We start from the raw sequence: 11867 nt of genomic DNA, 5'->3' as shown, positions 1-11867 counted from the left end.
CTGATATTGGAACTGTCGTAGTCAAACTCATCCTTAGCTCCAGCTTGTTTTCATCCCCCCCAGGTCCATATTGTGTGCAGTCAAACTCATCCTTAGCTCCAGATTTCATTCATTTTCTAGCATCTCCTCACCCTTGCATTGGTTTTGGTTCACCACTATACGTACTGTATCATCTTTGGGCATCTGAGATTGCTCTGCATTATTGGTCTTGCTTGCTGCTAATCCTTTCATAAGGATTTTGTAGATTGTCCAATTATTTTCCTTCAGTTCCATTCCTGGGGATTTACTGCCCGCAGCATCCTCATGAACCACTTCATCTTTACGTATCTTTTGTTCCTTAGCTCTGACAGTGGGCCCTTTGGTTTCTGACTTCCTCTCCATCGATTATTTCCGTCTCCTCCTTGACCAATTCCAGTCTTCTAGCTGTTCTATTGAACGTGTTGCAATCTTGTTCTTCATCCTGTAGGTATTGGTCCTATCCTTTTCAACCTAAATTGTTTTAGGCTTTTAGCTTCAACCAACCTGATTAATTAAAATACAATTCGGAAGCAGGAAAGGTAGAAAGGGAAGAATAAAACAAGTGTCCCTAAAACTTAACCAATTGGGCAATGCATCACAGCTCTTGCTATATGATTGCGCCACACTCAGACAAGAGAATATGTAGGTGCTGAACGGTGCCCATCTCAATTTCCAGCCGATTAAACAACAGAATTGGTACGTGATGTCTGGTTGGAAAGACCTACTGTCGATCAATGCTTAACCAAAATAAATAAACACGCGAGTTGCTAGGCTTCCTTGGGTCACGCCATCATCATTCGCTAGAGCTCGAGTTCTATCGGGGCATCAAGTTGGCCGGAGCAGGGGAGCACTGCCTCTAGACAATGAACAAGTTCCAGCCCTCCAGGAACACCAGATATAATCATGCAACTCTTGAAGCTTGGTGGGACACCTTCTTGACCGACATGTCTTCTGCATCTGATCCATGACATCCAGGAAAAGAGTCTTTAGATCAAGAAATCATCCTGCATGAATAATGATGACTCCAAGCAATACCCCTTGCAAAGCTGGATAATTGATGTTTTTCTGCTCAAGTGCAGGACCAACAACCTTGTAGCTGCATGTTCCCAGGATCAAACATATCGAAGTCAAGAGGCTCATGATTATTCTTGCCATTGATGGGAAGGTTTGGGAGGTAGCATATTTGATAATCACACAAGCATGCTTTCAGAATCAACGCATCGTCAATCCAGATAGCGAAGATCTTGGTCAAAAGCTTCAGGATTAGTACTGACTCCTTGGTCGATTTGACTTTCTGCAACTGTGGCAAGTGGGAAAATCCTGGTGCACCTGGAATAGCATATATGCCGTCATGCAGTGTCAGTCAATTTCTCCAGAGAGGTGCCTCAGCTTGTGGTTGCCTGTGTATCTCGCTGCACCTGGAAGGTGTTTAACTCTTTTCCTCCTCAGAGATGGTGCAAGCCAGATGAATCTCCCACAGTTGCTGGGTCAGCCTTTGAGTTTGTGCAGCTATGTTGGTTGCGATGAAATTCAAATGTGTGAAAGGCCCGTGCTTGATTTCATCAGCTGATTATGAGCTTCAGATATTCAGTCTCTACATCTCCCACGCCAAACCTCCCTTCCCAGAGAAGTAGAGAGCCAGGTTATGTGCAACATTGTTCAGCTTGGAGATGGCAACTGCATCTACCTCATTGTTCTACACAATTTCCAGCATGTTTGATACCAGCTCAGTATGGTAAACAGGCAAACCATCTGCAACATCCTGCATCCACTTTGTCTTTCTGAATTTTGGTATGACACACAGTAAGGTAAGTAGATAACCATCTGTGACATCCTGCAGTTAACTTTGAATTTCAATACGAGATCACCTGATTTGCATTAGCTTCACATGGATCTCCTCTGATGGTTTTTGACTTTCTGGGAGATGCAGCAGTATAGAAAGCAGTTCTTGACGGTGCTTTAGTCAGGGACAGTGAAACTGTAATAGTCGCCCTGTGGTTCCTGACTGTCTCTACATCAATGGTTTTCATCTCCCTACCTCCAGCTTGAGTACAATCAAACTCATCCTTAGCTGCAGCTTTCACTGACTGTACGCCTTCTAGCATCTCCTCATCCTCGCTCTGAATTTGGTTCACCATTCTACATACTGCATCATCTTTGGCCATATGAGATTCCGCTGCGTTCCTGGTCTTGCTAGCTGCTAATTCTTCCATGAGTGCTTTGGCCAGCTCATATTAGCGGAAGATCATCCCCGCAACTTGATGACCCGATTGTTACATTTTCTGAGTAGGTGACCAATGTGGCCATGCGTGGCAACTTCTTAGACCACCAGTGCGTTACACTCCTTCTACATTGTACAGTTATTTTCCTTCAGTTCCATTCCCGGTAGATTTACTACTCACAGCATCCACATGAACCACTTCATCTCTAAGCCTCTTTTGTTCCTTAGCTATAAACAGGCACCCTTTGGTCCACAACCTCTTACATTTATTATTTTTGGTCTCGTAGATGGTTTTCAGCCTGGTTCTACGGAATGTGTTTGCAATCTTGTTCTTCCTCCTGTAGGTACTAGTAGTACTATGCTTTCAACCTAAATTGTTTCAGTTTGAACCAACCTGCTTAAAATACAGTTTGGAACCAGGAAAGATAGAAATGGAAGAAAGGAAACAAATGTCCCTGAAACCTAACCAACTGGGCAATGCATCGCAAAGCTTGCTAGTAGATGATTGGGCCAGGCCGGGACAAGAGAATATGGAGCTGCCGCGAATATATAGGCGCTGAACGGTGCCCATCTCAATTTCCAGCCGATTAAACAAGAGAATTGGTACGTGATCGCTGGTTGGAAAGACCTACCGTTGATCAATGCTTAACCAAAATAAACAAACACGCGAGTTGCTAGGCTTCCTTGGGCCATACCATCATGATTCGCCAGAGCTCGTGTTCTCTTCTACCGGGGCATCAAGTTGGCTCGAGCAACCTGCCATTCTTTTGCTGGAGTGCTTGACTGTGATGATGAAATGCAGAAGCAACTCGAGCTGGAAGCCGAGCTCGTCTCCCGGCGGATTCATAAACCACGTCCACTAGACGCTCAGATCCGGGTAATCCAGAGCGATTCCTTGACCAGAACCAACAAGAGCCTGTGAAGCGTGTGATGCTGGACCAGGACCTGTCCTGCCGGTGCGCGTTCGTTGGAGGCCGTTAGCTTAATCGGTTATTACTGTGTTCTACCGTACTTGCTATGTACTCGTACGTATGTACGCGTTGCCGAAATTTCAAGTAATGTACGCCAAAACGAAGTCGTACCCGTGTGTAGCCTGCCAGGGGAACTGGTCGATAAATGCTCGTGAACTGAGTAACATGCCACTAGGGCCAGTAGAAGCAGCAGCATCCGCTTGAAAATTCTTACTGACAGACGGATCTGGAGGAAAGACCCAAGGATAAACCGACAAATGCCAAGGTTCGCGGTGGTTAGGAGTTTTTGAATTCCGGGTGAAAGCGAGCACAGGTTCACCTGTCTGTCTCACGAATATTTTTAAACAAAGAGCGAGCTCATCATGGAAATGTTAGTACCGCTGTTAGTGAGTAATTATTTTAGTGGTGTCTTTTGTCCTGCTGGTGCCCACGTCCAGCCTTTCATCTAGCCTCAAAAGACTCCACACCTGCTAATCTGCCTTTTCCTGTGGGAGAGCTTTGGATTAAGAAAAGAGTAAAGGCGGAATTCTCCAACTAGGCTCCAGTAAGCGCCACCTAGTTAATCTATCATTCAAGCAATCAAGCCCATTGATGAGCCAACAATCAGGCACACACCCTCACATTCCAGCTCCTTGAGCTAACCAAATCTTCCATTATAATTCAAGATTCCATTGCATTGCATTGCCCCTGACCTGCCCCGCCCTGCTGCCCACTCTATTTCTACTACTGCTACTAGTACTACCACCCACCAAAGAGAGAGAGAGTGTGTGTGTTTCTTCTTCTTCTCCATGGCAGTGCTCTTCCTGAGCTAAACAGACTATCTTGAACTACCTCCCACCACTCCCCACCGCCGGTGATGGCGGCAATGCGGGGGCTGCGAAGGGCGGCCCTCGCCGTCCTCGTGCTCGCCGCACTCCTCCCGGCCTACCTCTCCGACGACCTCAACACCGACACGCAGGCCCTGCAGGCGCTGCGCACAGCTGTGGGGCGGTCGGCGCTGCCGTCGTGGAACAGCAGCACGCAGACGTGCCAGTGGCTGGGCGTGGCCTGCGAGGGCGGCCGCGTCGTGGAGGTCCGCCTCCCCGGCGCCGGCCTCATGGGCGCGCTCCCCTCGGGCGTCCTCGGCAACCTCACGGCCCTCCGTACGCTCTCCCTCCGCTACAACGCGCTCACCGGCCCCATCCCCGACGACGTCTCCGGCATGACCGAGCTCCGCGCGCTCTACCTCCAGCACAACGCGTTCTCCGGCGAGGTCCCCGCGTCGCTGTACACGCTCAAGAACCTGGTGCGGCTCAACATCGGCGAGAACAAGCTCTCCGGCGAGATCTCGCCCGACTTCAACAAGCTCAACCGGCTCGGGTCGCTCCTCCTGGAGAGCAACGAGTTCGCGGGCGAGATCCCGAAGCTGGACCTGCCCACCCTGGAGCAGTTCAACGTGTCGTACAACAGCCTCAACGGCTCCATCCCCGCCAAGCTCCGGAAGATGCCCAAGGACTCGTTTTTGGGCACGTCGCTCTGCGGCGGCCCGCTCGGGCTCTGCCCCGGCGAGACCGCGGAGACGCCTGCCGGGTCCGAACCTGGCGCTGGCCCGGGCGGCGCCGCGGACGTCGGCAAGAAGAAGAAGAAGCTCTCCGGCGGCGCCATCGCCGGCATTGCCATCGGCTGCGTGTTCGGCGTGCTGCTGCTGCTCGCGTTGATTTTCTTCCTCTGCCGGAAGAAGTCCAGCGGGGCTAGGTCTGCGGCGACGGTGGAGAAGGGGCGCGGCCTGGACATGGCCTCGCTGGACGCGGAGCCCAAGGGGCAGAACGGGTCGGCAGCCGGCAACGGGATGAACGGTGCCGCCGCCGGAGCAGTGCCGGCAGCCGCAGCAGCGGTGGCTGCCGCGAAGTCTGGCGGCTCGACGGCCGGGTCGAAGAAGCTGATCTACTTCGGGCCCATGGCCGCTGCCCCGCCGTTCGACCTGGAGGACCTGCTGCGCGCGTCGGCGGAGGTGCTGGGCAAGGGCGCGTTCGGGACGGCGTACAAGGCGGTGATGGAGAGCGGCGCGGCGGTGGCCGTGAAGCGGCTCAAGGACGTGGACCTCCCCGAGCCGGAGTTCCGGGAGCGCATCGCGGCCATCGGCGCCGTGCAGCACGAGCTGGTGGTGCCCCTCCGCGCCTACTACTTCAGCAAGGACGAGAAGCTGCTCGTCTACGACTACATGTCCATGGGCAGCCTCTCCGCGCTCCTCCACGGTAAAGAAAAAGCTCAAAACCCAAACCATTTTTCTTACAGCAAGCTTGGCGACGCGCCAGTTCGTTATCCGCTCTCTGCCGTCCTGTCGGTGGATGGATCGATCGACCCAAACAGCCTGGCGATATTCCGTCACCGGCGGAAAAAAGTCCACAACCGCACGGTGGCGCGTCCCTTTCACGGCCCGATCCGTCCATTTCGTTTACAATTTTTACCAGTTCAGCTCAGACACAGTGTTTGCTCGCGGCACGATCAATTGGGGTCACTCGTCACTCGTGGCTGACCTACCCTGCCTCGCCCCTGGCCCGGTTTCTTTATTGGGGCGTTGCCGGGCCAGCCCAGGGGCTCCGCCATGGCAAGGGGTGCTAGCTACATACAACACTCGAACTGCAATTTGTACGCTAGTATAGTATCGGGGTTGTCGGCTTCTTCTTCTCCAGCTCAGTTGCGTGGGATCTGATCTAGTTTAAGAAAGCTGCAACGTGACAGCCATGACTGCCCTTGGCACGACCTTGCATTTGCAATTTAGAACAGCAACTCGACCTCTTAGCTTGTGGGTGTGGTCCATGGACGGGAGGCTCGTTTTGAAATTTTCCACCCTAGTACGTACGTAGTACAATACTCCCAACTATACAGTCACGTACGCGTGAGTTATTATTAGCTTGCAGATTCCCGGTAAATTTCGTGGCAAGTTGCGCATGTGAGCCCGGGCAGGGTAGTTGAAAAACTTGATATGCGTCCATGTGACATTTAGTTGGCGCCACTGTTCCTCGGGATTCCTATCCCTCTCGCGCCAATAATGTGCCCCCCACCTTCGCCTCGCGTACAGATTTGAATCATGCTTCGTGATAGAATAGATGCGCACACATGGCACATGAAAACGTAAGACCAACGGAACCTGAAAAATGTCCTATTGCACCGTGCACGCCCAGCGCAGTAATATTTTTGATGGACTGTCGTGTTAATTTTCTCTCTTCTGTGCGTGCAGGCAACCGGTCGTCGGGTCGGACGCCGCTGGACTGGGAGACGAGGTCGGCGATCGCGCTGGCGGCGGCGCGCGGGGTGGCTTACATCCACACCACCTCCCCGACGGCGTCGCACGGCAACATCAAGTCCTCCAACGTGCTGCTCACCAAGACCTACGAGGCGCGGGTGTCGGACCACGGCCTGCCCACGCTCGTCGGGCCCTCCTTCTCGCCCACCAGGGTCTCCGGCTACCGCGCGCCCGAGGTCACCGACATCCGCCGCGTCTCGCAGAAGGCCGACGTCTACAGCTTCGGCGTCCTCCTCCTCGAGCTGCTCACCGGCAAGGCGCCCACGCACGCCGTCGTCAACGAGGAGGGGCTCGACCTGCCGCGCTGGGTGCAGTCCGTCGTGCGCGAGGAGTGGACCGCCGAGGTGTTCGACCAGGAGCTCCTCAGGTTCCAGAACGTCGAGGAGGAGATGGTGCAGCTGCTCCAGCTCGCCATCGACTGCTCCGCGCAGCACCCCGACAAGCGGCCCACCATGGCCGAGGCTGCCGCCAGGATCGACGACATCCGGCGCTCCGGACAGCACACCACCACAACAACAGAGAGCCCCGTCACCGGCCCTGAAAACGAAGGCGACGAGCCTTCCCTATAATGCAGTGACCGGAAAAATTGCTTAGTTCTTTGCACGGATCATCAGATCTCTTCCCTCCCTCCTCTCCTCCCAGCTACTTTTGGTTCATCAGCAACAACTTGTGCATGTCTTCATTGTTTTTCTTCTTTTTCTTTTTCAGCCTTCTTTCTCACGGGCTTTGATTCGATTCTACTATAGCACATGTATGCCAGTCGCTCTGTAAGCTTTGATTCTTGGAAAGTAACACTCCTTCGTTGATGCCTCTACTGTACCTACGACAGCCATACACCAGCTCCTGTATGTAATGCTTGCTTAATTTAAGATACGATGTGATCTGCGGTAGCTACGCTTTCGTTGCCATGCTCGTCTCATCTCGATCGGTTGGTAATGGTTGTTGGCATGGCCATTTCTCAAGTGTGATCGGCCTTCTTTTTGTCACTGCTTGATGGCTCTGCCTCTGGCATCTAGTTCTTAACAAACCTGTGAGTGTGAGTGAAAGTGTGAAACCCAGCTGGTTTTGGTAGGTTGGAAGAGACATCAAACATGGGCGTGCTCTTTATCCCAGAGTGGTTTCCAAGTAACACGACGGCAGAGAGAGACACAAACCTACATATAGTGTTGTGTTTATGTGACTGCAGTTAGATGATACTGACAGGATCGTCAAACTCGGCAGTGCCTCAAACATGCATCACTATCGACGAACAGTCTGTGGCTCATGTAGGTCATGGCGGCATACCCAAAATGTAGTGCACCAATCAAGTTTAGCCCAAAATGTAGTGCAACAATCAAGTTTAGGTTTCTATTTTCTTTGCAGAGTAATCATGTGATGCAACGAATTAGGTGGCATCGAATTTCTGAACGATCAGCAGGTAGGATTAATTTGGAGTCTCAACTAATCCTGAGTGTCAACACTGATCACGGGCGGCTCGAATTGCAGTTGTACTCTACTGGTACTATACGCCGGCCAGCCGACAGCTCGAGGAATTGTTGAACAGAACACGCGGGTAGTCTACTGTCGCATGTCAAACCAGCTGGCGTACTCGATGCTAGCTGGCTTCAATTCGGTTGCCTCGCCAACAGTTGCCAATTAATAAAACGCATACTTTTCTCTTGAAATGTTTTGGAGAAACCCCACATCTCAATTGTAACCGACACAATTATTCTAAGTATAGTATCGTAATAGGGAGGGGTAGGAAGTGACGAATCAAGCACCTGAGTTGTAGGCTTGTAGCAACAAGATTTTCAAGGAGCGGAGAAACTGGTCAGCGTGAGCAGCTCGGCCAGCCCTGTCGGCTGCCCACTGCCGCCCTGGCATAATTAGAGCATTCCTTTTCGAATACCTTACACTTTATATAGGTATAAGCAAAATGAATGTGGCATTTTGGAGGCTGAGCTACACGTAAAGTTTTGATTCAGGTTTTTGAAATTTTAAAATATGAATTCTAAGTGTTTGTAAATAAAGGGTTACGTGTAACCCGGCCTCTGTTTTATGTTTTCCTAAGCAAAACGGGTTTGGTCAAGGGAGCTGTGCTTTAATATAAGTCTTCACTTCCCCGCAAAAAAAGAAAAGGATATACAAGATATGGGTAAGGCAGAAAAAAAATTCAGCTTTTCGAGCTTACCCAAAACTGGTGACCCAAAATTCACAACTGCACGTAGGACCACACAAATGTGGGTTTGCCCGCCCCTTGGTCCTATTTGGGCCGGCATAAACCTAGCGAGCAGAAGCATTTTTTAGATTAAGATTTCATTTATAAATAATTAATTTGCACATGGCAAAAACATAAAAAAGGACATTAAAATAAAAAAAACTGATAAAACCCTAGCTAGGGTTTGCGCCTGCCGCACTGCCTACTCGTCGTTGGCGATGACTAAGTTGACCAACGTTGACGGATCCCACGGAAACGGCCAAGGAACCAGCGGCGCCGAAGCTGGTGCTGGGGCGTTGGCGCTAGCGCAGGAGTCCTCGATGCAGGAGCCATCGATGCAGGCGGGGATCATGTCGCCCATGGCGACGTCTCGCGTGGTAGAGTCACCGACGGCATAGATGATCGTCCCAACGCGAGCGGGGACTCTGGCAGCTGCACGGCCAGAGCCTCCATCTCCTACGCGGTGATGCCCATCCCCAGGGCTTCGTCGTCGTCTTGCCCGAGCGGTTGGACAGGGAGCTCGTCCTCCTTCTTCGCGATCACCAACATCTCCCTCTCGTATGTTAGTAGCCCGAGGTCGTCGAGGGTGTCGTCTCATAGCTCCTTGCTCAGGATGTCAAAGCCGTCCACCAGCAGCTCTTGCTTCTCATCCGCGACCGCCTCCTCCTCGTCCACGGAGGACTTGTCATCGCCCATGAAGGCAGTGTGGTGACGCGGATCCCATTCCCACTGCCCGAACGTGTCCCATATTGGCAAGTTCATGGCAATGTGTGTTCTTGAAGCAGATCGGGTGGCAGGAGTGCCCAACCTAGCTGGATCTCCCGGTGCAGCTCAGGCCCTTCCCGTGACTTATGCGGCACTGGCACTATCGTTGCCTATTCGACGGTACCCTGGAGGAGGGATCCTCACGAGGGGGAGAAAAAGTAGGGGCCATAGGGCGGAGAGTCCTCGGGACGGTGGTACGCGATTTACCCAGCTTCGGAACACCCGCTCGAAGACAGGGCCTACTGCTGCTTGTCTGGAATTATATGGGCGCTTTCGCGTTGCTACAATGAGTTGTGGTTGTGCCTCTAGGGCTCCCGGGATCCGGCTTATAAAGACGCACGGATCTAGGGTTTACACGGAGAGTCCTAGCCGGAATACAAGTTGCCTAACTACGGTACAATGTCTTGTCGTGTATGTCAAGGATCCGCCTTCCATCTATGTCATGCAGGATCCGGATACCTTATGGGCCTTAACGGATCCGGCCTCCTTCGTAGGTCGGTTGAGATCCGACTCCTCGCTCCTGGGCTGGACTTCATCCTTCAAGATCTACAGCTGGGCCGCCCGATGGGCCACATGCCACATCACCATCTGTGGGCCACCCGGGCTTGCCGGATTGAGGCCATGTCGTTGATATACCCATAAAGTATACCCACAACAGTAGCCCCCGAAGTTCTCCGAGATTCATCATTCTTCCGACTTCATTTAACTCAGATCCGAAGAGAATCTTGAAGAGCTTCCAAACTTTACTTGTTTCCGACATCGTCTTCTCGGAAATCATCTGTTCTTCAGTAACGGCAATGTAGCAGATTTTCCACTTATCCCGCGCACAAATTCCTCTTTTCCCGCGCTAAATTTTCGGAGATATAAATATTTAACCGGAAATTTCGGAAGCACACAGTTAAGTTACCTCCACGTTATTTTACCGTTTTTGACCTAAGACACGTGTCAGCCATCCAACGGTGTGACCGTTACGTTTCCACCGTTGGATCCGAATCACGAATCTCCGCGTGAGGTCTATAAATACCCCCGCGCGCGGTAACTTTCCCATTCTTTCACCGCAATCCCCACTTCGTCTTCTTCCTCCCGCAGCGCCGCCCGCCAGATCTGATCTCCGGCGATCTTCCGCACGGAGAGCTTCGCCCGCCGCCACTCCAAGGTCTTCCTCGACCTGAGATTCCCACGGTTGATTGGGAAAACGTCTCCGCCGCCGATCCGTAGTCATCGGAAGCTCAGCGCTTCAAGTCCGGCAACCCCATCCTTGCCGGCGTTCCGAAGAACCACCGCGCCATTAAAGGTAAGTGTGCCGATCTTGTAGAATAAGAAGTAGCTTAGTGTAGATTCCGACTACTCAAAATAGTTTGCATGGGTGCAGCCGGAAGCATGTTACCTAGTTCGCCCAAATGCACTGGTAGTTCTCCGAATAGTCTGGAACCCAGCTCATTAGACCCAAGCTGCCCGGAGCCCCTAGCATTCTTGCCACCATATGTTTCCGACATCAAATTAGCTCAACCATTTTTCGCCTCTTCCAAAGACTGCACTAGGCCGGATCCCCACCCTCAAACAAATCCAAGAAGAACTTGAGGGACAAGCTAGGATGGCTCCTAAGGTGCAGGAGGCGGAAGTGAAGAAGGCTTCCAAGGCCCGGATTCGAGAAGGCGAGAAGGGACAGTGGTGGCCCATGCGAAACCAAGGATGCGGAACTAAGGGACCTACAAAATGAGGGCATTATTTCCTCGCATTGGAGTTTCATGCGTGACTCCGACGTCCCCAAGCCAGACACGGACGAAAGAGTCCTGACCAAAGCCTGGGTTGAGCGCGGTCTATCACTCCCATGTTCGGAATTCTTCCTCTCCATCCTTTCCACTTACAGACTTCAACCTCACAATATCTGTCCGAACTCATATCTCCTCCTCTCGAACTTCGTAACGCTTCGCGAAGGGCACCTCAGAATTCGCCCAGACGTCCGACTATGGCAATTTTTTCCGGGTGAAGAAAGAGATGAAGGACAAGGCCATGGTGAACTGCGGGAGCATGACCTTCATGCTCCGATCTGGTCGTATGTATCCACCTCATGACTCCCACGAGTCCGTCCGGTACTGGAACGCCGGATGGTTCTACGTGAAGAATATCGCAGTTCCGGGTGTCCATGATGGGCTGCCCAAATTCATCAACAAGCCTCCGGAAGAACGTGACAGCTGGAGCTTCGTCCCCACGCTTGCCCAATTTCCGATATTGGAAAAAGCTACGCGAAGGATCTCTTGGTTAGTGCATGACGGGCTAACCGGAACTCAACTCACCTTAAGCTGGTTTTCTCGGCGGATCCAGCCGCTGCGGTACAATGCGCGCTTGATCTGCGCATACACCGGGGCGGATGACCTTCTCCGAGTAACCCGCCACGACCTTCCTGCG

General features: G+C 52.1%; 1 protein-coding gene across 1 annotated transcript; it reads left to right on the top strand.

Moving 5' to 3' along the window:
• Positions 1–2534: 2534 nt before the first annotated feature.
• LOC124696814 (probable inactive receptor kinase RLK902) lies at positions 2535–7131 on the top strand. Its single transcript, XM_047229477.1, has 2 exons — positions 2535–5444; positions 6431–7131. The coding sequence occupies exons 1-2, from the start codon at positions 4067–4069 to the stop codon at positions 7063–7065; spliced, it is 2013 nt and encodes a 670-aa protein (XP_047085433.1). The 5' UTR covers positions 2535–4066; the 3' UTR covers positions 7066–7131.
• The last annotated feature ends 4736 nt before the right edge of the window (positions 7132–11867 follow it).

The sequence above is a fragment of the Lolium rigidum genome, chromosome 3 (assembly GCF_022539505.1).
Source record: "Lolium rigidum isolate FL_2022 chromosome 3, APGP_CSIRO_Lrig_0.1, whole genome shotgun sequence".
NCBI lineage: Eukaryota > Viridiplantae > Streptophyta > Magnoliopsida > Poales > Poaceae > Lolium > Lolium rigidum.
The sequence above is the reverse complement of the archived record's forward strand: the minus strand, read 5'-3'. Positions and strand labels throughout refer to the sequence as shown.

Bases quoted from the DNA above. Each gene is read 5' to 3' on its own strand.
- LOC124696814 (XM_047229477.1), top strand. From the start codon at position 4,067: ATGGCGGCAATGCGGGGGCTGCGAAGGGCGGCCCTCGCCGTCCTCGTG. The intron at 5,445-6,430 runs GTAAAGAAAAAG...CTGTGCGTGCAG, and splicing joins CCTCTCCGCGCTCCTCCACG to GCAACCGGTCGTCGGGTCGG.